Consider the following 27,096-nt stretch of genomic DNA (forward strand, 5'->3'; position numbering starts at 1 on the left):
AAAGATGTTCGCCACCACGCCCGGTTCTGTATTCTTTTTATTAGATGTAAATATTATGTAAACAAGTATCTAGTTTCAAATAATATTTGGGGTGTGTGTGTGTGTGTGTGTGTGTGTGTATGTATGTATGTATGTATATATATATATATATATATATATATATATATATATATATATTACATAATACATAACATATATGCACGTGCACACACACACAGTATTAAGCAGAGTTAAAATGTCTTCCTGAATGTTTGAGTCAATATTTTCAGACTTGATCTTTTTCCCTTGTACCTTTTAATATATCTTCTATATTATTCATTTAGTAGTGTTTGTTCTGATGATTATGTGTTGTATGGAATTCCTTTTTTGGTCTTGTATATTTAGTGTTCTCTATTCTGCTTGTACCTTGGTAGGCGTCTCTTTCTTTAGATTAGTGGAATTCTTTCATATTTCTGTTAAAATTTTTTTCATTCTTTTTACATCATGCTCTTCTCATCTATATTAAAGTTTGTTCTTTTATATGTATTATAGCTTTGGTCCTTTCATTGTCCTAGATTTTCTACATTTTTTTAAAAGAATTAACATTTTTTCTGTCCATTTCTTCTTCATTCCTGTGTTCAAGACCTTTGTCTATATCTTTTAATTTGCTTACCTCTGAGGTTTTTGTTGTACATCCGGAGTTTTTCATTTCTAGTTTTATTTCAGCTTGGATTTTCATTAATGACTTCCTTCCTTTCCTTTTATTTGTCTTGAGACAGGGTTTTTCTGGTTAGCTTTGGCTGTCCTAGACCTTGGACTCACTTTGTAGACCAGGCTGGCCTGGTCTCTGCCTCCATGAGTGCTGGGATTAAAGGCGTGTACCACCATACTCAGCTTCTATTTCTTTCTTAAATTCTATTGTCATGACTTATTTTATTAAAATATTTATGTTTCATCAAGGTATCATGTATCTTCATAAAGGTATTTGTTTACATCCTCTTTAAGGTCTTTGAACATAATTCCTAATTGCTAATTGAAGTCCTTGTCCTGTACTTCAGCTAACTTGTTTTACTTAGGGTCTAACATGTATGGTTGCTGGCCTCTGGAGGAAGCATATTGTCATCGTTTTGTACTTTTAGGGTGGAATTCAGGCATCTGAAGTTATTTCAAGTGTTTCATGGTGCAGATAACTGGTCTCACCTTTGTTGAGTGGGTGTTTGGCTATTTTTGCTTGCTGTTGCCCACTCTATGTCCTAGCCTAGTGTGGCTTTTGGCTTTCTGATGTGTTGTGGCTGTGAGGCCTTGGCAGAGAATGTTTCTAATACCTAGCCAAGTGTGGTGGGGGTGGGTAGAGAGCTCTTTTACAGGTCATCAAGGAGTCATAAAAGAATGGCGATGAGGTAGAAGGAAAGGATGAAAGGTATCACTAAGAAGAACTGGGGACCCTGTGGCAAAGACCCAGGGGGATGTAGGTGGTTTGGAAGTTGCGGCGTAGGGTAGCAGGACTAAGTATAGGTTTGGGGAGACTGGCATGGAGAACATGAAGGAGAATTTAATTTCCCTACATGAGTTTCAGCCTATTCTGGCAACTGTGGGTCCCTGATAGAGAGAGTTTCAGTGGGTTGGCAAAATAAAAAAGAACTGAAAATGGGCTAAATGAACAGGGCACCTAGGCTCTCAGGAAGAATTGGGAGATCTTTGGTATGCACCAAGAGGCTGAGTCACTAGGAGAGGACGTGGATTGGGAAGTAATGTTTCTTTGGTAAACTGCAGTAGGACTAAGGGTCCTTAGGTGTTTTCTAATGTATTTGAATGGTCATTTAGCTTAAAACTGGTTTCTATATTATGATGCTTATTCATTAATTCAGATTAGTTACTTATGTAAAGATACTCAAATAGGACTCATTAAAGTGTATGGGTTGAAGTTGGACTTGAGTTAAGAGATGGAATTACTATAAATACAGTTGGAAAAAATCTACATAATTTTATTGAACTTTCATGAGATTTCTTAATTTAAGTTTTACTTTTTTTTTCTTTTTTTTGAGACAAACTTTCTCTGTGTAACAGGCCTGTTGTCCTGGAATTCACTTTGTAGAGACCAGGTTGGCCTTGAACTCAGAGATCTACCTGCCTCTGCCTCTGAAGTACTGAGATTAAAGGTGTACGCTATTAAGCCCATCTTATATCTTGCCTTTTTAAAGAAGTATTTGACCAGATTTCAAACAACAAAGTTTCCAGCATGGGCTTCAGTTATAGATGGAACAGTTATTTAGGGAACTAAATCTTCAAATCATTTCTTTTTTTGATTGTTTCATCAGTATTTCTCCTTACCTGAGAGTATTAGGAAATGGGATTATTTTATTAATTAAAGAATTATTTAAATATTAAAATAAAAAGAATAACCCTAAAAGTTTTTAGTGTAAAAGGGAAATGATAAAAGTGGTCATTTAACGCCATTGTAATATTTATTAGGGAGAGCCGTCTTAGTTTACATAGATTTTTATGCGCCTCTGTTAAAGCACTATGTGGATAGTGAAATGGACTTTATAATTGCCTTGTGAATCTATACAGATGGATCCAGTTTTAGATAATAGAACTTGACTATGAGGACAGTGTGGGGAGAAGACAAAATAGTTTGCTGAAACATTCTAACATTGTGAATTACAATAAATTAGTTAACAATTGGTAAATTCTCTTAAAATCAGAATCTTGTTTTAAATTTTTATTTATTTTTTTTATTTTCTGAGACAGGGTTTCTCTCTGTAGCCTTGACTGTCCTGGACTCACTTTGTAGACCAGGTTGGCCTCGAACTCACAGCGATCTACCCGCTTCTGCTTCCCAAGTGCTGGTCTTTTCCTATTTTTAAGTGTTTTTCTTATTGTTGTTTTTTGTTGTTGTTTTGTTTTTCTGAGACAAGGTCTTGGGCTGGACATAAACTTCCTTAGTAGTGTAGGTGAGCTTTTCATTCCCCACATTCTGAAACTATAGGCATTTACTACCATTCCAGTCAGTTTTAATAAAAACAAACAACAAAAATAAACCAGTAATTCTAACCAGTTCTCTTCTGTATCATCAGGTATATATATGGGGTTAAATAAAACTAAACTATTCCAACAGTTTTACCAGAATTTAGATGAGTTGTTTAAAGCTAAAATGAATGTATGTAAATTTTTGTCTGTTAACATATGTCCATCACTTTTGAATAAGTGATGGACTTAACTAATAAAATATACATTGTAGTACTTGACAAATAGCTATTTGATTAGTAAATGTTATTTTTCATTTACTAATATTTGGTTCTGTTCTTTTTCTCCCTGTCTTGACTCTAGGGGGTGGATGAATGGAATATAGCTCGCCTAAATACAGTCTTGGATGTGGTTGAAGAAGAGTGCGGTATTTCTATTGAGGGTGTAAATACCCCTTATCTGTATTTTGGAATGTGGAAAACAACATTTGCATGGCACACTGAGGACATGGATCTCTACAGTATTAATTATCTCCACTTTGGGGAACCCAAGTCTTGGCAAGTAACATGTTTAATATTCATATCCATTAGAGTTGTGAGTCATTGAGTGTTGTTCATTATTGAAGAGAATTAATTTCTTTTTTTTTTTTTTTTTTTTTTTTTTTTTTTTTTTTCCGAGACAGGGTTTCTCTGTGTAGCCTTGGCCATCCTGGACTTACTTTGTAGACCAGGCTGGCCTCGAACTCACAGCGATCCGCCTGCCTCTGCCTCCCGAGTGCTGGGATTAAAGGCGTGCGCCACCACGCCCGGCGAGAATTAATTTCTTGATAGAGTGAGTGTAAGAAAGTTTTGGGTTGTAATCACATATTCTTTTCTGCTCAGGGTTTTGAGGCAGCTTAAGCTCAGTTTTTTCCTGTGGGCATTTTATAGGCTGTGAATTGATAAATAATCTTGATTTCAAATAGATTTTGAAGCACCTTATTTCTTTGACCATTTGTTAGAGGTTATGTATGAGATAGACATTAAAAACTTGACTTCTTGGATATATAATTTAAGTAATCTTAATGACCTATTGGTTCAGCTAACTCTTAATGATAAGCCTCAATTGGTGTGTGGGAGCTAGAAGGACAGGAAGAATGACTCACGGGCCAATCAGCACTCTATAAGAGATGGGATTAGTGAGAATGCCAGTTGACTTAAACTGATATATGGCGTATTTATTTATTAAAATGGGAGGGTCTTGCTTCTCACCCCAGGGTGGCTCTGAAGTCATAGTAATCTTCCTGTTTTAGTTATGTGAGTGCTAGGGTTACAAATGTGAGCTGCCAAACTGGTTTGATAAGTGATTTTGCTATATAGCTCTGGCTGGCCTCCAGTGTATAAATTCCAAAGGCCATACATAGATTTATAGTGATCCTTTCCATCTCTGCCTTCCATAGGTTGGGGTTATAGGCATGCACTATTTTTTCTTTTTCTTTTCTTTTTCTTCCTTTTCTCTTTTTCTGAGTAATTACTGTAAAATGGTGGTGAATACCTTTAATCCGAGCACTTGGGAGACAGAGGCAGGCAGATTCCTGTGAGTTTGAGGTCAGCCTGATCTACAAAGCCAGTGTAGGAAAGCCAGGGCTACATAAAGCAACCCTGTCTCAAAAAATCAAAATGAGCTGGGTGTGGTGGCGCATGTCTTTAATCCCAGCACTTGGGAGGCAGAGGCAGGTGGATTACTGTGAGTTCGAGGCCAGCCTGGTCTACAAAGTGAGTCCAGGACAGCCAAAGCTACACAGTGAAACCCTGTCTTGAAACCCAAACCAACCAACCAAACCAAACCAAACCAAAACACCCGAAATGAATAAATAAAATGTACTAGTATAAAGTGACTTTTATGCCACATTCATTATCTGTTTGTAGTTATTAGTTCCTTTTGGTTTGTTTTTAGCTGTAGTGAATTTCAATTTCAAACATATATTTGTTTTGTTTTGTTTTTTTTTTTTTCCTTTTTTTGATTTTTTTGAGACAGAGTTTATCTGTGTAGCCTTGGCTGTCCAGGACTCGTTTTGTAGACCAGGCTGGCTTTTGCCTCCCTGAATGCTGAGATTAAGGTCATGCACCACGGCACCTGGCATATATTTGGTTTTCTATAATTTATGTCTATGCTGGCTGATCATCTTTTTGATACTATAGGTGATACCATGGTTTTGATGTTCTTCAGGGGCATTTTTAGCATGGAACACTCTTATCTCACTTAAGAAGAGAATAGCCTCCTCCAGTTTCCACTTTGATAGAGCCTTTTGGAGCATTTTGTATAATACACATCCCTGTCTTGACAGTCCTTCCCCTTTTTTAATTTCTGTTATTTTACAAATAACAAAAATAAACATTTTAGGGGCTGGAGAGATGGCTCAGAGGTTAAGAGCACTGGCTGGTCTTCCAAAGGTCCTTAGTTCATTTCCTAGCCACTATATGGTGGCTCATAACCATCTGTAATGAGATCTGTTGCCCTCTTCTGCCTGCTGGCTCACATACAGGGAGAATATTGTATAAATAATAAATAAATAAATCTTAAAAAAATAAACATTTTATTGGTCATAATATTATCTTTTTTACTTATTAAAACTTTTTATTACAAAGAACTTAAAATATAAAATTATCACACAGTGAGATTAGCTGAAGTCAAAGTCTATACATCTCAATGAACTTCTATATAGAGAACAGCCATTCTGAGACACAGTATTTTTGTATCCAGCAGAGTAGAGGTTTCAGGGTAAAGAAAATATGTTTTTCCCTTCCTCACATTATGTGTAAGAAGAGTATTAATTGCTGGAGATGACATAATTTAGGTGGTAATGTGAAGCTTTTTTTTTTTCTAGACTGGGTTAAAAAACAATTAGTAAGAGGCTTTGAGACTTGGTTTGTAGAAAACAAGAATGCCGTTTTAAAAGATAATCTCAATCGTTCTGTTCTACCAGTAAAGACTCAGGATGCTGGGGTGAAAACCTGCTAGCTCAGAGGGGCACCCAGCTGACGTTCCTAATCAGCTGCCCCAAAGTCTCACTAGCTCAGCTGGACAGCCCAGGAGGAAAAGGCCAAAAACCTAAGGCCAAGGATCTGAAGAGCTAAAGAGCTAAAGCTCCATTCTCTTCTACTGGCTGTTTTAAATACCCTTAACTCAAAATCCCTCATACACTTTTAATCTCTGTCAGCTGGTTTTTGGCTCCGCCTCTTGACCTAGGGTTAACTTTATTAAATCCTGTGTACAGAAAGCTCTTCTATTAAAGATGTGTGTTCAACCACACCAAACAAAAGATAAGTTTTTACAGTTCACAATCTCAGGGATCACAATGCAATCAAATATCCTGCAACATTTTCCCCCTTTTGTCTAAATAAAAGACATCAATTGTAAGACTATAATTTTTTAGTCTTCAACCCCATCAGAGTCTTGAGAAGGATAAATATTAGCTGAAGAAACAGAAAATGCAGAGCAAGCAGCTTCCAAAAATACAGAAATAACAGATACTGCTGGCTGCCTGGACAGTGACCCAAGGTAGCTTTATAACATTGGAGCATCATCTTCAGCCTTCTGGTGCAAAATATCTCACAGACTTTTCTGTAAAGCAGAAAAGGCACTATGAAAGACTTGCTTACCTTGTCCCTGCAAACCTTGGGAGTTGAATTTTCAACATCCAGTTTGTCTAGTATTCTGTCTGCAGTAGAAGCAAGAACAATTCTTGTCTGGTGGCTAGTTTGCCACATACAAGGCCATCTCCTAAAGGAGAATTTTTTGATGCTCATCATCATCTTTGAAGTTAAAAGGAAGTGGTTCTAGGAGCTGACATGTCTCGTCATAAAATTCCCAAATTAATAAATCATCTTTAATGCCATAGTCTACAGATCTGAGTTTTTTTGAAGACTATCTATCTATCTCTAGTATATTTGAATTACTAATTTCTAGCTATATACTGACTAATTAACTTTGAAAACTAGTACAAAACAAGACCACAAGTTTGATTAACTTTTAGTTTGCATTTCCTAATTATCCTGAATGGATTGTGAATAATAGCTTTGAAAAGGACTAGAACTTCATATTTATTTATTCTCCCAAGACAGGGTTTCTCTGTGTAGCCTTGGCTGTCCTGGACTTGCTTTGTAGACCATGCTGGCCTCGAACTCACAGAGATCCACACGCCTCTGCCTTCCTGAGGGCTGGGACTGTAGGCATGTGCCTGCCACGGCTTCACATTGCATTTTTAAGAATTACAGAGCTGTAATACCTTAAAAAGAGTTGATACATAGTATGCTGTAACGAAAATATAACCTTAATTTTGTGTCAATATACAAAGATTTGTAGCATACATTCAGTAACCTACCCTTTTTTGTTGTTCCTACATTATTTCTGTTTTGCCCCTTTTTGTCTTAATAAAAAGGAAAGATTTTAACTCTAACACAGTCAAACTATTTACAAAAATGAAGTAGTTTTTTTGTTAAGCTTTCCACAATGTCCACCTTGACAGTTTTAAGATTAAGTATTTTCGAGTTCAGTGTTCTGAAAAATGTTCATCATATGAACTCAGCAATTTGAATGTCATAAGCAGTCTGTAGTTGGAAGCTGATCTATGGATGATGTTTGTCAGCCTAGTGGCAATCCTGACTGCACAGAAGGTAACAGTCAGTTCAAGGGTGTCCACTGTTTGTGCAGAACCAGGCAGCAGAAGAGACTTGGAGCAGTTTTTTCCAGTGGGTGTTGTTACACAACCCAGGTTCATTCATCTTTGGGGGCCCTGTCATCTTATGTGAAACCTAAAAGGTTACTGTTAGGAGTTGTAGAAAATGTAAACATTTCAAATGCCCTATTCAGCAGATCTCAGACAGGATTGATAATTACAGTCTATTAAGTACATCCAAGGCACACAAACTGTTTCTAGTTACTTGCTTCAGACTCAAGGCTGGAAACGCACATAGGAAGCTAGATGAAGCTTTTTCTAAAATTAGTTAGTACTCTGTACAACTACTAGTATCACAACAGAAGGTTTATATATACATAATAATCTTACAGATTTTGAGATAATATACCTTTAAAATTTGAAAGTAAAATGAAAACAAAAACATTGGATCAGTGGCAATAGAATAATCCCTTATTTTTTGTTTTCCTCTGTCCCACACCAGGTGGCTCTTGCAATATGAGACAGAGGTTTTGGATTTCCCTTTAACAAGCACACATGGGTTTAGAGAAGGAGAGACACATGCTCCAACCCCAAAGCCAGCTTTATTTTATAATTGAGTTGGGACCACAGAAAGACCATTTGCCACTTATGTCTGTAGAAGGCAGAAGAGACAAGATGGAGGTGGACAATACCACTTGGTCAATTTACTCTTTTTCTTGTCACATTTTTCTGTTGGTAATCATGCTTTTTCTTCAAATACTTCATTTGCCCAGTGGTCTCTGGATTCCTTAATTAGACAGATGCTTTTATTCTTCTGGAAATATAAAAAACAAAACCCTGCCCCAACCCTAACTCGGAGGGTGGAGTTGGGGGAGGGGTTGGAGTATGTCTTTATTTGGTGGGTTATAACTTTTTTAGGGCAAACTGTTTTTCGGCAGTAGAAAAGACATTACCTCTCAATTGAAGTTTTAAAAAGGTTCTTTTGAAAAATTAAAATTAAACAATACCTCTAAGCACACTTATTTTTAGATCAAAGCCATGTGCCTTCCAAATGCTGGGATTAAAGGGTGAACCACACCTGGATCTAAATTTTTTCTCTACTTGAAACCTGATTGGTACGAGGTTGTCCTTGAACTCGGAGATATGCATGCTTCTGTCTTCTCTGAGTGTTGGGATTAAAGGTGTATGCCTCTCAAATTCTGGGATTAAAGGTGTGAACCTCTATCACCCTGTTCCTTGTAACATTAGAACGTAGGAAGCAACTGTCTTATAGGGACGTGCTTCTCTCTTCTAGGACTAAGGGCATGGGCTACCACTGCCTTGCTGAACATTTTTATTTTAGCTCCAATTACTCTAACTCTCAGAGATGTAGAAAGCAAGTTTGATCTGCACTAACCCTTTCAGTTACTTAAAACATTTCAAATCTCTTAAAACAAACAAACAAACAATCCACAGTGTTCTGCATGGATGTACACCAGCTCTCAAGAAGAGGGCACCAGATCTCAGAGATGGTTGTGAGCCACCATGTGGTTGCTGGGAACTGAACTTAGGACCTTTGGAAGAATAGCCAGTGTTCTTAACCTCTGAGCCATCTCTCCAGACCCCATTTCAAATCTCTTCGCTGTATTTTAAATACCAAACAACAAAAATATCCTTTTTAATTAAGAAAAAACTTTAGTCTTATATGTTAGTTTGAACTGAATGACCAAGCTGTTTGATGAACTATCTCATCTCTTTATTTATTTAGGAGATCTCTCCTGTTTGATTCTAATCTTTATCAATCTTCATGGTATCCATAGCTTTTCTTCTCCTGTGGAAAAAAGTGAAAAGCTATTCCTCAATTTAACACATATCCTGGTGTCCATTTTGATGGCAAGCAACACATCTTTAAAATATATAGGCTGAGTTATTTCAGGAATTGTTTTTCTATTATCCAATGTGTCTCTGCTGCTGCTGTTCGTTTTTCAATAGCATTTAAAAATTTAAAGTTCATAAAGCACTGTTAACTTATTTCTGGGGGTCTTTATTACCCCTTTCTGTTTATTAAGCATATCTTTCTAATAAGACAAAAAAAATGGAGATATAGAAATAGTATATGAACAATAGCAAAGAAGGGTAGATTATTGAATCTATAAGATCTTTCCTGTTGTTCCTATATTATTTCTATACAAGAATATATTTGACATACGAAGCCTAGAGTCATAAAAGATTTTCCTTAGAAAAAATATGGACAAGGATAGTGCTGTGTGATGACTTAATAGGTAAAAGTGCTTATGATCTGAGTTCTGCTTAGCAAATTCATGGTGGAGGTGAGAACCAATTCCAGCAAGTTTACTCTAATCGCCCCCGACCTCCCCATCAAATCAAGAGGTATAGTAGAAAAGTTAGACTACTATGGAGTTGAATACTTAACATAGTATTGAGTCCTTTCTTGATAACTAATGATGTATGCAATTAGCAGCCTATCCATTAAATCAATAACTAATTCTTGTTTAACACTGCCCCCCCCCCCAGCTGTCATATTCTGGTTAGCTTAAGATTTATTAATGCATTCTAGTTGTAACTGTTAAGTCTAATTCGAAATGATAAAATCTGTTTTTGTTTGTTGTTTGTTTCTTAGTTTTTCAGTTTTTTGAGATAAGGTTTCTTTGTGCTGTTTTGGCTGTCCTGGACTCACTCTGTAGACTAGGGTGGCCTCAAATTCCCAGTGACCTTACAGCCTCTGCTTCTGCCTCTGACTCTGCCTCCTGAGTGCTGGGATTACAGGTGTGTGCCACCATGCCCGGCGCTAAAATCTGCATTCTTTTTCTTTTTGGTGAGAAGAAAATACTCTAGAAATTAGCCACTGTTAGTAGAAATTCACCCACGAAATAAGAAAAATTGACATTTAGAAATGATTTAAGTTGATCTGTTAATTAAATTGAGTATAAGCTGTCTATAAATATTTGAAATTTAATTTGAATATTAATTGCTAAAAGTGAAACGTTTCAATTTACTTCCTAAGAATATTTTTTAGCTGTACTTCCAGGAGGACTAAAGTATAGTTATAACTGATAACAAAAATATTTGTGGATCATTTAAAAATTTTACATTGTTTATTCGTGTGTGTCTCTTTGTGAGGTGTTCTAAGCACATGTGTGTGCACACAGATACACATTGATGTGTGTGCAGAGGCTGAGGAGGGCATCAGGCATTCCCTCCCATCACTCTCCCCTTTCCTTCTCCTCAGTTCTCTTCTTGAACCCAGATTTGCATCCTGACTAGGCTTGAAACTCACAAGCCCCAATGATACTACTGTCTCTTTCTCTACCTTAGAAATGGATTACAGTTTTTTTGAGGGTAATAACCTGGTTTCTTCTATGGATGCTTGCATCTGATCTGTGATTTTCATCATTGTGGAACAAGCATTCTTAGCTATTGAGCAGTTGGTCTGGGCTTGGATTATGAGATTTTTAGATTTAAGCACAAAGTGTCAGAGCCTGACCTGGGAGATACAACCAAACGAGCTCACATCACATGTACATATCAAAAGGTGTCCTGTATACTCCACAGCACATTCTTCTCTAAATCATCCATCCATGAGATCTAGTTTGGTCCTCCTACCTCTCTTCTTTCCCTTCCTTCCTCTCTTTATTAATTTGGAACTTTTCACAAATTTGTATGTCTTCTTTGTATATGGATAAGTTAATATTTATTTGGCTCCAGTTTTATCTCCTGAAGCAGTCACATGTTGTTTTTTAAAAGTAAATCTCACAGAGTGTGGCCAGTTTAATTTCAGGATTCAGAAAGCAGATGTAGATGGATCTCTGAAGTTACGGGCCAGCCTGGTCTATACGGGGAGTTCAAGACTAGTCATGGCTACATAGTGAGACTGACTCAGTCTCAAAAAATTAAGTTAGAAAGTCTCACTCTTTCTCTCTAAAATGATGTGGCATCTACAACACTTTTAATAGTTGGTCAGTAACAAAATTTTCATCCAGAAACTCTAAAATTAAATATTAAGCACCCCCCTTCCCACCAGACAGGTTTTCTCTGTGTAGCCTTGGTTGTCCCTGAGTGCTGGGATTATAGATGTGCACCACTGAGCCTGGCTTATATTAAGCATTCTTACAAAACAAAACAAAACACCAAAGTAGTATGACACAAATTAACTGAGTTTAGCCTTGCACTCCCAGCCCTTTAGTGCTCACTTTCTAAGTGCTGGCATAAGAAGGGGGTGCTGGGGCTGGAGAGATAGCTCAGAGGTTAAGAGCACTACCTGTTCTCCCAAAGGTTCTGAGTTCAATTCCAGGCACCCATGTGGTGACTCACAACCATCCATAATGATATCTGGTGCCCTTTTCTTGAGTGCAGGCATACATGCAGGGAGAATACTGTATACATAATAAATATTAAAAAAAAAGTAAAATGTTAAATCTCAAATCTAAATTTGTAGAGAAAATGATAAAATTAATTAAATTTACATGTATTTTATAGAAAGCAAGAATTACCCTTGAAAATCAGCAAGGAAGATACAGTAAACCACAAACTGGCCTAATTTCTGTCTCTTGTTACATTCTTTTCAGACTGTTAATCTTGCTGGTTCAGTGGCAATTTATAAAAGGTGCATGAAACTTAATCTCATTTTATAAAAGTTTGAGAGAATGGCTTTCATTATGTAGTTTTGTAGGCATTACCCCTATGATCCCAAGTATGTTCATTTTTATCAACTTATCATTAAAGACATAGGGCTTGGGTAGGGTTATGTGTATCATTGACTCCATTTAATGCAATTGCAGTTTTTGGAATAGCTATTTATTCATGATCGCATATGAAAATTTGATCATATGTGGCAGTGACTGCTGCTGATTTTACATGAACACTGTTGCTGACAGTGGACCTGTGGTAGGGAGTGGGAAGGTTATCTGGATCATCTAATACTTGAAAAAAAACTTTATTATTGAGTAGTTTATCTGTTAAGTATTTTAGAGAAGTTGATATATCAGAAAGGAAATGTTTTCATTAAAATTTTAGTAATTTGTCAACTAATATTAATAATGACCCTTTTATGAAAAAAGTGTAGATACACAGGAAATATTATCTAGGTATACTCTATTAGGATTTCTCTGTGTAGCCTTGGCTATCCTGGACTCACTTTATAGTCCAGACTGACCTTGAACTCACAGCAATCTACCTGCCTCTGCCTCCTTGAATGCTGGGATTAAAGGTGTACACCACCACACCCAGCTGAAGTCTAATTTCTTGAAGGTAAGTTTTGTGTATTTATTGTTTCAATAGCTTTTTAAAATTTTATTTTAGTTTTTAAAGACAGAGTTTCTTTGTATTATCTTGGCTGTCCTGGACTTTTTTTGTAGACCAGGCTAGCCTCAAACTCACAGCAATCCACCTGCCTCTGCCTCCCAAGTGCTGGGATTAAAGGCATGAGCCACCACGCCCGGTATTTCAGTAGCTTTTTTATACTAATGATTTTTTTTTTGCATTTTTAATTTATTTTTATTTTTATTTTTTTATTAATTTATTCTTGTTACATCTCAATGTTTATCCCATCCCTTGTATCCTCCCATTCTTCCCTCCCTCCCATTTTCCCATTATTCCCCTCCCCTATGACTGTTCCTGAGGGGGATTTCCTCCCCCTGTATATGCTCATAGGGTATCTAGTCTCTTCTTGGCAACCTGCTGTCCTTCCTCTGAGTGCCACCAGGTCTCTTAGACAAAAATGTGCTTGGGTGTGTGTATGTACATGTGTGTGCGTGCTGCACCCAGGATATTAGCTTGCATTAAATGGTGGCTGAAGCTTATTTGGAATCCCAGATTGAAAAGAATGTCTCTCTTTCTGAAAGCTAGTTTTTCTTCACTGTGCCTGTCTATACATCTTAGTGTTGGAATGTCTTCTTGAATCTCATAGGTTGCATAGGGATGAGAGCCTCAGCCTATACTGGGTTTCTTTTCCCAGGGCTTCTGATGCACTATACTTCCAAGCCACCAGCTTATTATAGATGTCCAAGCCTTTGTATTACCAGGTCTCCTATTTAATTAATATCTTCTTGAAAGGATGCTATGTTCATTGTTACTGCAGCTCAGATGGTGTGGAAAGGTTGTTTTGAGTTTTGTATGCCAGATAGTTTGAGGGTAGTCTCCTAAGAGTGATACCTGTGAGAAGAAAGGAAGGATGTACTGGACAGAAAGAAAAGTTGAACAGTGTTGGAGTCCTGGGAAGATTCAGTGTACAGAGTGGAGCTGCTAAGACCCTTTAGAATGACCCGGGTTGAGACAAGGGGCTCTGGCCTTTATGTTCAAGTTGTCCTATCCATACATGGCATATGGGGCTCATCCCTCTTAGGGAGTATATTCTCTTAGAGAAAACGTGAGCTTGGCATGACTATGATGTGGAGTGAGAAGCTTGTAAGAGTACAACATTGAAACATGTTAAAGGAAGTAATGTGTAACTGTAGCAATGACATTTATAGAATCCACAGTTGTTCAGTTTTCTTTTTGATGTAATTATTAGGGATATGCCAAAATTAATCATTATATTATAAATGAAATATATTTGAAAATTTGAGTTATAAAATAATTTTACTTTTTGCTTCATGTTTTTATAACGAAAAACAAAAGACTCCAACTCTCTCAACTTATAGCTACCTTTAGGAAGTAGTTGGATGGCTTTGCTCTATGTGTCTACAATTTGCCATTTATTTTAAATGCCACCAATTTTTTGATAGTCATTTTAAAGATGGGTGTGTCCTTGGAGGAGATACAGGTTCCTTAACCTGGCTACCTCTTTCCTATTGTGTCTTTCATAGTGACCCCTGGGGAATATGGAATAATGGAATATGAAGCTGGGAATGGCAATCAAACAGGTTTGAATTAGGGAACAGCTATTTCATCCTTTGTGTTTCATCTTGAAGTGATGATCCAATGCCTCAACTTTTTAAGGTTTTTCGAGACAGGGTTTTTCTGTGTAACAGTTCTGGCTATCCTGGACTGACTTTTGTAGATCAGGCTGACTTTTTCATTAATAACATGTAGGCAAAATTAAAAACATATTACTGTGTCAGCACAAGCTGCTCTGTTGTAAATGCTGAATAAATGTTAGGTGTTGTGGATAGTCATATTTATTGGTTGACTTTTCTGATTTTCTTTTCTTTTCTTTTTTTCTTTTCTTTTTTTTATTAATTTATTCTTGTTGCGTCTCAATGTTTATCCCATCCCTTGTATCTTCCCATTCTTCCTGCCCCTTCCCCCCATTTTCCCATTATTCCCCTCCCCTATGACTGTTCCTGAGGGGGGTTACCTCCCCCTGTATATGCTCATAGGGTATCAAGTCTCTTCTTGGTAACCTGCTGTCCTTCCTCTGAGTGCCACCAGGTCTCCCCCTCCAGGGGACATGGTCAAATGTGAGGCACCAGAGTACGTGAGAAAGTCATATTCCACTCTCCACTCAACTGTGGAGAATGTTCTGACCGTTGGCTAGATCTGGGTAGGGGTTTAAAGTTTACCGCCTGTATTGTCCTTGTCTGGTGCCTTAGTTTGAGCGGGACCACTGGGCCCAAATCTGCCTATCATAATGTTCTACTTGTAGGTTTCTAGGACCCTCTGGATCCTTCTACTTTGCTATTCTCCCATGCTTCTCTCATTTAGAGTCCCAATAGGATGTCCTCTCCTCTGTCCCAGTTTCCTGGTAAGTGAAGGCTTTCGTGGGACATGCCCCTTGGGCTAGTATGCAGATATAAGTGAGTATATACCATTTGAGTCTTTCGGCTTCTGGGTTAAGTCACTCCTTATGATCATTTCTAGCTCAATCCATTTATCCACAAATTTCGGGAATTCCTTGTTTTTAATAGCTGAGTAGTATTCCATAGTGTAAATGTACCACAGATTCTTTATCCATTGTTCTACTGATGGACACTTAGGCTGTCTCCATGTTCTGGCTATTATGAATAAGGCTGCTATGAACATGGTTGAGCAAATTTTCTTGTTGTGTGCTGGAGCATCTTCTGGGTATATTCCAAGGAGTGGAATAGCTGGGTCTTGAGGAAGCCCTATTCCCATTTTTCTGAGATAGCACCAGATAGATTTCCAAAGTGGCTGTACTAGTTTGCATTCCCACCAGCAATGAAGGAGTGTTCCTCTCTCTCCACATCCTTGCCAGCATGTGGTGTCAGTTGAATTTTTGATCTTAGCCATTCTGATGGGTGTAAGATGGAATCTCAGAGTTGTTTTGATTTGCATTTCCATGATGACTAAGGAGGTTAAGCATTTCTTTAAGTGTTTCTCAGCCATTTGATATTCCTCTGTTGAGAATTCTGTTTAGTTCCAAGCCCCATTTTTCAATTGGTTTATTTGGTTTGGTGGTGTTTAATTTCTTGAGTTCTTTATATATTTTGGATATTAGACCTTTGTCAGATGTAGGGTTGGTGAAGATCTTTTCCCAGTCTGTAGGCTGTTGCTTTGTTCTTTTGACAGTGTCTCCTGCCTTACAGAAGCTTCTCAGCCTCATGAAGTCCCATTTATTAATTGTTGACATTAGGGCCTGGGCTGTTGGTGTTCTGTTCAGGAAGTTGTCTCCTATGCCAATATGTTCCAGGCTCTTCCCCACTTTTTCCTCTAAGTGACTTAGTGTCTCTGGTTTTATGTTGAGGTCTTTAATCCACTTGGATTTGAGTTTTGTGCAAGGTGACAAATATGGGTCCAGTTTCATTTTTTTTACACATAGACATCCAGTTAGACCAGCACCATTTATTGAAGATGCTATCCTTTTTCCATTGAATGGATTTGGCTTCTTTGTCAAAAATCAGGTGACCATATGTGTGTGGATTCATATCTGGGTCTTCGATTCTATTCCAGCGATCAACCAGCCTGTTGCTGTGCCAGTACCATGCTGTTTTAATTACTATTGCTTTATAGTACAGTTTGAGATCAGGTATGGAGATTCCTCCTGAGCACCTTTTATTGTACAAGATTGTTTTAGCTATTCTTGGTTTTTTGTTTTTCCATATGAATTTCAGAATTGAACTTTCAATGTCTTTAAAAAATTGTGTAGCTATTTTGATAGGGATTGCATTGAACCTGTAGATTGCTTTTGGTAGGATGGCCATTTTTACTATGTTAATTCTCCCGATCCATGAGCAAGGAAGATCATTCCATCTTCTCAGGTCATCTTCAATCTCTTTCTTCAGAGTTTTGAAATTTTTTCAAACAAGTCCTTCACTTGCTTAGTTAGAGTAACTCCTAGATATTTTATATTGCTTGTGGCTAATGTGAAGGGTGTGGTTTTCCTAATTTCTTCCTCTGCAAGCTTGTCATTTGTGTATAGGAAGGCTACAGACTTTTTTGAGTTAATTTTGTATCCAGCCAATTTGCTGAAGGTGTTTATCAGCTGTAGGAGTTCTCTGGTGGAATTTTGAGGGTCACTTATGTACACTATCATATCATCTGCAAATAGGGATAATTTGACTTCCTCCTTTCCCATTTCGATACCCTTGATCTCCTTTTGTTTTGTTGTGTTATTGTTCTGGCTAGAATTTCGAGTACTATACTGAAGAGATATGGAGAGAGTGGGCAGCCTTGCCTTGTTCCTGATTTTAGAGGAATTTTCTTGAGTATCTCACCATTTACTTTGATTTTGGCTATTGGCTTGCTGTATATAGCCTTTATTATGTTGAGGAAAGTGCCTTGTATCCCCGATCTCTCTAAAACTTTAAACATGAATGGGTGTTGAATTTTATCAAATGCTTTCTCTGCATCCAAGGAGATGATCATGTGGTTTTTTATTTTCAGTTTGTTTATATGGTGGATTACATTGATGGATTTCCGTATATTAAACCATCCCTGCATGCCTGGAATGAAGCCTACTTGGTCATGATGAATGATATCTTTGATGTGTTCCTGTATTCGTTTTGCAAGTATTTTATTTAGTATTTTTGCATCTATGTTCATAAGAGAAATTGTTCTGAAATTTTCTTTCTTTGTTGAGTCTTTGTGAGGTTTAGGTAACAATGAGACTATGGCCTCATAGAATGAATTTGGTAATTTTTGATCCATTTCTATCTTTTGGAGTAGCTTGAATAGTATCAGTATTAGCTTGCCCTTGAAGGTCTGGTAGAATTCTGCACTGAAACCATCTGGCCCTGGGCTTTTTTTGTTTGGGAGACCATCGATGATTGCTTCTATTTCTGTAGGGGAAATGGGACTATTTAGCTTGTTTATCTGTTCTTCACTCAACTTTGGCAAGTGAAATTGATCAAGAAAATCGTCCATATCCCTTAGATTTTCAAATTTTGTGGTGTATATGCCTTCAAAGTAGGATCTTATGATTCTTTGAATTTCTTCAGTGTCTGTTGTTATGTCTCCTTTTTCATTTCTGATTTTGTTGATTTCCATACTGTCTCTCTGCCTTTTAGTTAGTTTGGCTAACGGTCTGTCTATCTTGTTGATTTTCTCAAAGAACAAGCTTTTGGTTTTGTTGATTCTTTGGATTGTTTTCTTAGTTTCTAATTTGTTAATTTCAGCCCTGAGTTTGATTATTTCCAGACGTCTACTCCTCTTGGGTGTTTCTGCATCTTTTTTTCTATGGGCTTCCAGTTGTGTCATTAAGATGCTTATGTGCGATGTTTCCAATTTCTTTTTAAAGGCACTTAATGCTATGAATTTTCCTCTTAGCACTGCTTTCAATATATCCAATAAATTTGGATATGTTGTTCCTTCATTTTCATTGAATTTCAGAAACTCCTTGATTTTTTTCTTTATTTCCTCCCTGACCCAGGTGTCATTTAGCAGAGAGTTGTTTAGTTTCCACGTCCGTGTAGGCTTTTTGTTATTTCTGTTGTTGTTGAATTGCAGCCTAAGAGCATGGTGATCTGATAGGATACAAGGTATTATTTCAATCCTCTTGTATCTATTGAGGCTTGCTTTGTGACCTACGATGTGATCAATTTTGGAGAAGGTTCCATGGGGTGCAGAGAAGAAGGTATATTCTTTCTTGTTTGGGTGAAAGGTTCTATAGATATCTGTTAGATCCATTTGACCCATGGCATTGGCGCCCTTGTATTGGGAGCATAGATGTTGTTTTTCGGCTTAGATTCTGTTTCAATGACTTATCCTTCAGTGAGAGTCGGGTGTTGAAGTCTCCCACTATTATTGTGTGGGGATCGATGTGTGGTTTAAGCTTTTTTTAGCAGATCTTTTACAAATGTGGTTGCCCTTGTATTGGGAGCATAGATGTTCAGAATTGTGTTGTCATCTTGGTTGACTTTACCTTTGATGAGTATGAAGTGTCCTTCCTCATCCCTTTTGATTAATTTAGGTTGAAAGTCTATTTTGTTCGATACTAAAATGGCTACGCCTGCTTGCTTCTTGTGACCATTTGCTTGGCATATTTTTTCCAACCTTTTACCCTGAGGTAATGCCTATCATTATGGGTGAGATGTGTTTCTTGAATGTAGAAGAATGTTGGATCTTGTTTATGCACCCATTCAGTTAGTCTGTGTCTTTTTATTGGAGAATTGAGGCCATTGATGTTGAGAGATATTAATGACCAGTGCCTGTTAAGAGTCTTAATTTTGATGTTGTTTCCAGTTGAGCATTTGTGTAGTTGTGTTTTTGCCATGGGACAGTTATCTATTTCCTGAGTAGCTTTGGTTGTAGCTTGACCGTTTGGGATGGAGTTTTCCTTCTAGTACCTTCTGTAAAGCTGGATTTGTGGATAGGTATGTTTGAATTTGTTTTTGTCATGGAATATTTTGTTTTCTCCATCAATGGTTATTTTTAGTTTTGCTGGGTAAAGTAGTCGGGCCTGGCATCTATGGTCTCTTAGGGTTTGCAGGATCTCTGTCCAGGCCCTTCTGGCTTTTATGGTCTCTGCTAAGAAGTCGGGTGTAATTCTGATAGGTTTACCATTAAATGTTGTTTGGCCCTTTTCCCTTGCAGCTTTTAATATTTTTTCTTTGTTCTGCATGTTTTGTGTTTTGATTATTATGTGATGGGCAGTTTTTCTTTTATGGTCAATTCTATTTGGTGTTCTGTAGGCCTCTTGTATGTTTATAGGCATCTCTTTCTTTCGATTGGGGAAATTTTCTTCTATGATTTTGTTGAGAATAGTTTCTGGGCCTTGGAGCCTGATATCTTCTCTTTCTTCAATGCCTGTTATCCTCAAATTTCTTCTTTTCATAGTGTCCTTAATCTCTTTAATGTTTTGTGTCAGGAGTTTTCCAGATTTGGCATTTTCTTTAATGGTTGCTTCAAGATCTGTGATTCTATCCTCTAGACCTGAGATTCGTTCTTCCATCTCTTGGATTCTGTTAGAAAAGCTCACTTCTGTGTTACTTGCCTTCTTATCTGAGGTCTCACGTTCTCGTTTTTCTTCTGTCCGTGTGTTTATCATTGACTCCACTTTCATTTTCAGATCTTGAACTGATTTTTTTGATTTCCTTCATCTGGTTGTTTGTATATTCCTGCAATTTTTCCAGTTCCACTCTATGTGCTTCTTTTTTATCTCTCACCTGTTTGTCTGCGTCTTCCTGCATTTGATTACGAATTTTATTTGTTTCCTCCATTACCATCCTCATTACTGAGGATTTGAGGTCATTTTCTTGTATTTCCGTTGTATTTGAGTTCTCTGGGTTGTTTTCTTTGGGATAGCTGGAAACTGGAGAAGCCATGTTGTTTTGAGGTTTTTTGCGTTTGCTTTTCCGCTGTCGTTTAGACATCTTGCCGTCTTTGTTTTTGTTGGGTAGCTTCCAGAGTTTGGTGGAGGGAGTGTGATGATAGATTCACTTGTTCTTCTCAAGATTTCCCGAGGCTGGGAGCTCTAATGTTTCACTGGTGTGGATGTTAGGAGGGTAGCCCTGTTGTTTTGACTCTCACAGCCAGTGATCTTCAGCTCCCCTGTGCTGTGAGTCCTGCAATCGTTCTGGGTCTCTGAATGAGCGTTGCGTCAGGCCAAGGTATCCACAGCCTTCTGTGTCCCCTGCCAAGTCCAGCCAGGAACACTGGGCCTAAACCACGGGCTGAACTCAGCTAGATTCTCAGGGCCTGAATCATCTGCCGAGCTCAGCTAGGGATTCTGGGCCCAAAAATGCACACAGGGTCCAACCAGAATTTTTGGGCTGGGGCTACACACCAAACTCAGCTAGGGGCTTTCGGCCCAAAGTGCGTGCTGTGGTCAGTTATTGACTCAGGGCCTGAACTGTCCGCCAATCTCAGCCAGGATTTCTGGATTCAAACTGCACCCTGTGTTCAACTAGAGTCTTAGAGCTGGTGGAGCTGAGCGCTCCGCCCAGCCTGTGTCACAGCAGGAGAACTGCAGCTGTGCTGAGCCAGCGCCGGTGGTGGAACCGAGCGCTCCGTCCAGCCTGCGTCACAGCAGGAGAACTGCGGCTGTGCTGAGTCAGTGCCGGTGGTGGAACCAAGGGCTCTGCCCAGACTACATCACCGCAGGGGAGGTGTCCTGAGCTGCGGTGGTGCCTAGGGTGGAACTGAGTGTTCCGCCAAGCCTGTGCCACAGCAGGGGAGCTGTGGCTGCGCTGAGTTAGTACCTCGGGCAGAATTGCTTGCTGGGCTGGGCCAGAACCCGGGACTCTGGGGCTGAACTGTCCGCTGAGTCCAGTCTGGGTCTGAAGGCACCACGGGACCCAAATCCTGCCCAGAGTCCTCTCTCCCGCAGCAACTCCCACTGTCCACCACACCAGTCGCCTCCACCGGAAGGCTATGAGCTGCAAACCTCAGCCACTGCTGCTGGTGCCGCTGCTGCTGCTGCCTCTGCCGCTCTGATCCGGGAAAATCCACGCTCCTCTTGTGTGCAGGGGCACGCAGGTCCTCCGCACCCTGGTCCCTCCGAACCGTGGAGTACTCCCGCTGCCGTGGTTTGGGGACCTCGTTGTTCCTGGCTCAGAAATCTGCAATTCCCTGAATTGTTCACTAGAGCCTCCAAACATGGTCCACACTCTCCCCGCCATCTTCACTACTTCGACTTTTGTGCTTTTCAACCCTTGCTAAACTATAGTGCCTAAGTCAGACATACAAACTCATGGCAGAACACTGTATTATGGTAAACTATTAAAAATTGACTATAAGTCTTTAGCTTGATTTATAGGGGATATATATATATATATATATATATATATATATATATATATATATATATATATATATATATATATATATATGAACAAAATATCACCTAGCAGAACTAGTCTTATTGTAACTTGTTATGTCATGTTTGGTTGTTATCACTGGGAAGCTTGCTCTTTTCTGAAGGGAAATGGACGATTTGGTGGTCAGGTTGAGATGTGGGGAGGTACTGAGAGCAGTTGGAAGGAAGGGAAGCTGTGGTTGGGATGTATTATATGAGAGAAGAAGAAAATAATAAAACCTAAAGAAATAAAAAAGAATTAAAAATGTTCTATAATATGGGGTAGTGAAAGTGTTATGAACCAGTAAACCAGCGTAAGTGAATATGTAGATAAAGAAAATTAAAAAATCTCCAAATTGTGAAAGCCAAATGAATGCAAGCACACAGTTTTATCTGACCTCTAAAGAATACTAATACCCCTGAAACTAATTATGCTAAGTAGAAAAAAGAGAACACTTTCAAATTTTCTTTCTAATGACATCATTATCCTGTTATCAAAACTTGACAAAGACCCAATGAAAAATAAAAATAAGATTGTAGACCCCTATCTGATGCAAAAATTGTCAATAAAATACATGCAAACTGAATTCAAGAACACATCAAAAATACTATCCATCATGATAAAGTTGACTTCATCCCAGAGATGCAGGGATGGTTGAACATATGTAAATTAGTAAATGTAGCTCACTAGATAAACAGATTAAATGATAGAAACCATGTGGTCATCTCATTAAGTATAGAATAGGCTTCAAAATCATCTCCTTATGGTAAAAGTTCTTCATGAAATAGAGATAAGGAAATATCTCTCAACATAAAGGCAATATACAAGAAACCACAGCTAACATCATCCTAAGTGGAGAAAAAGCCTTAAAGGACTAAAATTCCCCCCCTCCTTTTTTTTTTTTTTTTTTTAGTAAATGACACAAAGACATACTTAGAAGGGATTCTGTTTTCTTGACCTTGAAAATAAGAAAAATGTAAAATTAGTAATGATAATGGATTAAAATGAAAATGTGCTATGTAATGTCTAGTTAGTGTTAACATTAAAGCAAATTGTACTTCTAATATCTAATTTTTGTGCCTCCCTCATTACAGGAGGAGAGTGAAAATGTCTTCCAGAATTCATTTTTATTTTGTACTTTGCTTAATGTTACCATAGAATTGCTATCAATTTACTTGTGAAATATTTCATTTTTTCTTTGTGGGCAATGGTGGGAAGGATTTTTTTTACCCTTTAATGATATCAGAGAATATTGTGCTGTTCAATCTTTGATTAATCATAAGAATTTTTATTTGAATTTATTTATAATTGTAATATTAATTGGGTCTTTTAGAGTGGTTGTAAATAGACCAAGGCATTATTCTAAATTTGAACAGCAAACAGACCCAATTAAACTGATAATCTTTCCATAATAGTGAACTCAGCCATTGAGAAGTTTTAACTAGTAGGTCATCCAGGTAGGGTGGCAGAAGAATATCTAAATGAGAGCGATTCATATATCAGAAGTAAATTGAGGATTGGATTTAGCATAGTCTAATATTAACTTTCACTTTTCTTCTTCTTCTCCTCTCCCTCCTCTTACTCCATTTTTTCCCCCAGATGGTTTCTCTGTAGCTTTGGCTGTCCTGTAACTCACTCTGTAGACCAGCCTGGCCTTGAACTCACAGAGATCCACCTTCCTTTGCTTCCCAAGTTCTGGAATTAAAGGTGTGTTCTACCAGCATCCTGCACTTTCTGTTTATTTTCAACAAATGGATGCACTTGCCTTTTTTGTGATCTAAAAATTAAAATTGAAATTGAGGGAATTTAACTTTGCCATTTGTTTAAAGGAATATGGGTATACAAATATCTCTTCACATCCAGTTCATTTTGGGTAGACAAAACATACACTGTGTGTGTGTGTGTGTGTGTGTGTGTGTGTGTGTGTGTGTGTGTTATAAAGAGGTTATGAATGGGCCACACTCACAGTTTTTTCTTCTCTGAGTGTATTCCTGGTATAAACCAATGAGGAAACTTTGGCAAGAAATAGTTCTAAACATTATTTTCATTTCCTTACGCAAAAAATTTTATCTCCAATTTAGTTGGTAAAATTTAAATAGTAATATTTTTAAGGGGCAACATATGGCTGAATTTTTGTTACATGGAATTTTAGTTACATTGAAACCAAATCAGCTTTAAGTTTAAGTGCTATTAAATACAACCAAATATGGTATTAAGTATGCTTAGAAAGTTGTATCAGTAAAAAGTAATTTGTATTTTGTCTATATTGTGCTACGAAGTAGGAAGTTGTCATCTTTAGAATCAGTATATCAGCTTGTTTAATTCATTCACTGACTATTAGATATGTTAATATATCTGTACAAGTTGTGTGTCAACTTGATACAAGCCAGAGCCATTAGAGAGGACGGAACCTCAGTTGAGGAAGGGCCTCCATGGGATCCAGCTGTAAGTCATTTTTTCAATTAGTGATCAATGGACGAGGGCCCAGCTCATGGTGAATGGTGCCACCCCTGGGCCAGTGTCCTGAGTTCTGTAAGACAGCAGGCTGACCAAACCAGCGAAAGCAAGCCAGTAAGCAGCATGCTTCCATGGCCTCTGCATCAGCTCTTGCCTCCTACCCTGTTTGAGTTCCTGGTGATGAACAGCAGTGTGGAAGTGTGGGCTGAATAGATCCCTTCCTTACCAATTTGCTTTTTGGTCATGATGTTTTGTCACAGAAAAAACAACAACAACAACAAAAAAAAACCAAACCAAACAAAAACAAACACAAACAAAGTAACTAAGATAATATCTGAAGTTTTTCATTAAAATGTCTTTAAAATTTTGTTTTGTAAGCATACCATGAGATTTTTAAGTTCAAAATTCAGCAAATATTTTCAGATACTGTACATTTGAAAACACAAGACAGTGGTTCTCAACCTGTGGGTTGTGACTCTTTTGGCAAACCTCTATCTCCAAAACTATTTACATTACAGTTCATAACAGCAGCAAAATTACAATCATAAAGCAGCACTGAAAATAATTTTATGGCTGGGTGGTGGTGGCGCATGCCTTTAATCCCAGCACTCAGGAGGCAGAGGCAGGCAGATCGCTGTGAGTTCGAGGCCAGCCTGGTCTACAGAGCAAGTCCAGGACAGCCAAGGCTACACAGAGAAACCCTGTCTTGAAAAACCAAAAAAAAAAAAAAAAAAAGGAAAAAAAATTTTTTAATGGTAGGGGGCTCATCACAACAATGAGGAACTATATTAAAGGCTGGCAGCATTAGGAAGGCTGAGAACCAGTTCACTAGGAACTTTAGATTAATATTTCTATTCTTAAGGGTGAATAAATATAACCAGGATTTAAAAAGTTATAATTATGAAATAAATAAAAGCTACATTTAAAAGACAACAACCAGATCTGGGAGATGACTACTGGTAGAGATGCTTACTTGTCTGTAAAGCTGAGCTTGATCCCTAGAAACAGTCTTGGTAGAAGGAGAGAACCAACTTCTGAAAGTTGCCCTCTGATCTTCACACACATAGTAATACATGTATATGTGCATACATGCATATATACATACAATAAATAGAATGTACAAAATGATAGCAACCAATTTCTTCTTTGAACTAATACCAAAACTTTAAAAAAAAAAAAACCTCATATGCCAAAAATACGTACACCACATAGGGATGTTGTGATTAGTGGAGGCTCTCCAGGCTTAGATGAGGGTTTACTAGTTTTGAACCTTTGGGCCCTAACCTTCAAATTACAGTTGATCTGGGGCATTTAAGTTGTTAATTTTTCTTTGTTTCTGTAAGAAACAGGTCTTTCTATTTCTTGTTATCTACTCAGTTCATGCAAGTGCAGTTTAGTGTTTTTGTAAATGAAAGTATTTGGAATCAGTATCCTTCAGATACTAGCTAAAATATTATAAACATACATTTTTTATTTATTCTTAACATTGTAGGTATGCTATACCTCCGGAACATGGAAAGCGACTTGAAAGACTAGCTCAAGGTAAATTTTGCTTTCAATTTCTTATCTATAGGCCTGTGTTTTGAGGTGGTTCATCAGTTTCTTTACTCTATTTATTTATGTATATCTCCTTCAAACTGTTGGCTCTTAAATGTTGCCCTCATTGAACAATATTATTTATTTCCACATTAATTTGTGAAGTTTCTTCTGTTGCATAGTCTTCATCATGATTTTAGCTGGCTGCTTAATATTTCAATGGACAGTTGATATTTCAATCTATTCTCAAATTTCCTTTTTTTTTTTTTAAACAACGTTGAGCTTTATCTTGTTAGCCACCTTTCCCCCAAAGATGTCAGCTGGTTATGTGAACTATTTGTAATAGCAATTGGAATTGAATTTGAATGATAACTGGCAGCAAGCATTCTGCCTTTATCCAGGATTCCCTCATGAATGAGCAGAGCACTTCTGCTCAGGCCTTGACATATGCTATGTTAGATTTGCCTTTTACTAATATGACAAAAGAATGTTTCCTTCTATGTAACATACTTGCACTTCAAAATGAAATGGACATTGAGAAACCTTATTGACTTGACAGTTTGACCAGAAATTATCAATTAATGACATCTATAATTTATCCTCTTCCCCAAATTACAGGAAACTATTAGGAGAAATAGTTATAGGATTACGTTTGTAAGAAGCAGTGTTATAATTTTGGCAGTACAGTATTCATTTTCCTAATGTATTATATTACAGTAGTAATAGCAGTTTGACTGTGAGTTTGAACTTAGGGACTATTTTCAAGAACACTGAAATAATTGCATACTTCAGGGTACTAGATTAAACCAATTTTATAAGATTATTATCATATATTTTGAATTTATAGACAATGAATTTTGTATCAGAACTAAATGTTGAGCTATTCTCTTCTTTAATAACTATTTCAACATTTAAGTTAACCTCATCACCAAAAGACTTTAAATAGAGCTAATGCCAGCTTTATGGCCTGTGATCAAACACTGAAGTTTATCATGTAATCTGTGATAGATAACATCCCAGGGAGATAAAGGACCATTTTTTTTTTTTTTTTATCAGTACAGCCAACAAACTTGATGAATGAACCAGGGCATGAAACTAAAACTGTTTACAGTATTAGTTTGAAAAAGGAAACAAACAGAAGTCCTGTAAGACAGTGAAGAATTTGTATCTATTGGTCAGATATCAGTCAGATAATTACAATGATAAAACAATGCAGTACATATGATAGAGCATTATAAAGTATCTAGATCAAAGCAACATGTGATAACATAAAATGACAAGCAGGTTGAGATATTTTCCATTATCCTGTCTGTACACCGTAATCATTACAGTCACCTTTCATGCATGAGTGCATTCATTTTTTAGTTC

General features: G+C 37.5%; 1 protein-coding gene across 1 annotated transcript in view; it reads left to right on the forward strand.

Moving 5' to 3' along the window:
• Kdm4c (lysine demethylase 4C) overlaps positions 1 to 27,096 on the forward strand; it is a 184,658-nt gene that overhangs the window by 34,699 nt on the left and 122,863 nt on the right. The window contains exons 5-6 of the mRNA XM_051163382.1: positions 3,310 to 3,503; positions 25,685 to 25,734. Coding sequence (XP_051019339.1) covers positions 3,310 to 3,503; positions 25,685 to 25,734 — 244 coding nt within the window. The remainder of the gene's footprint in view (positions 1 to 3,309; positions 3,504 to 25,684; positions 25,735 to 27,096) is intronic.

This window comes from Acomys russatus, chromosome 2, assembly GCF_903995435.1.
Source record: "Acomys russatus chromosome 2, mAcoRus1.1, whole genome shotgun sequence".
Classification (NCBI taxonomy): Eukaryota; Metazoa; Chordata; class Mammalia; order Rodentia; family Muridae; genus Acomys; species Acomys russatus.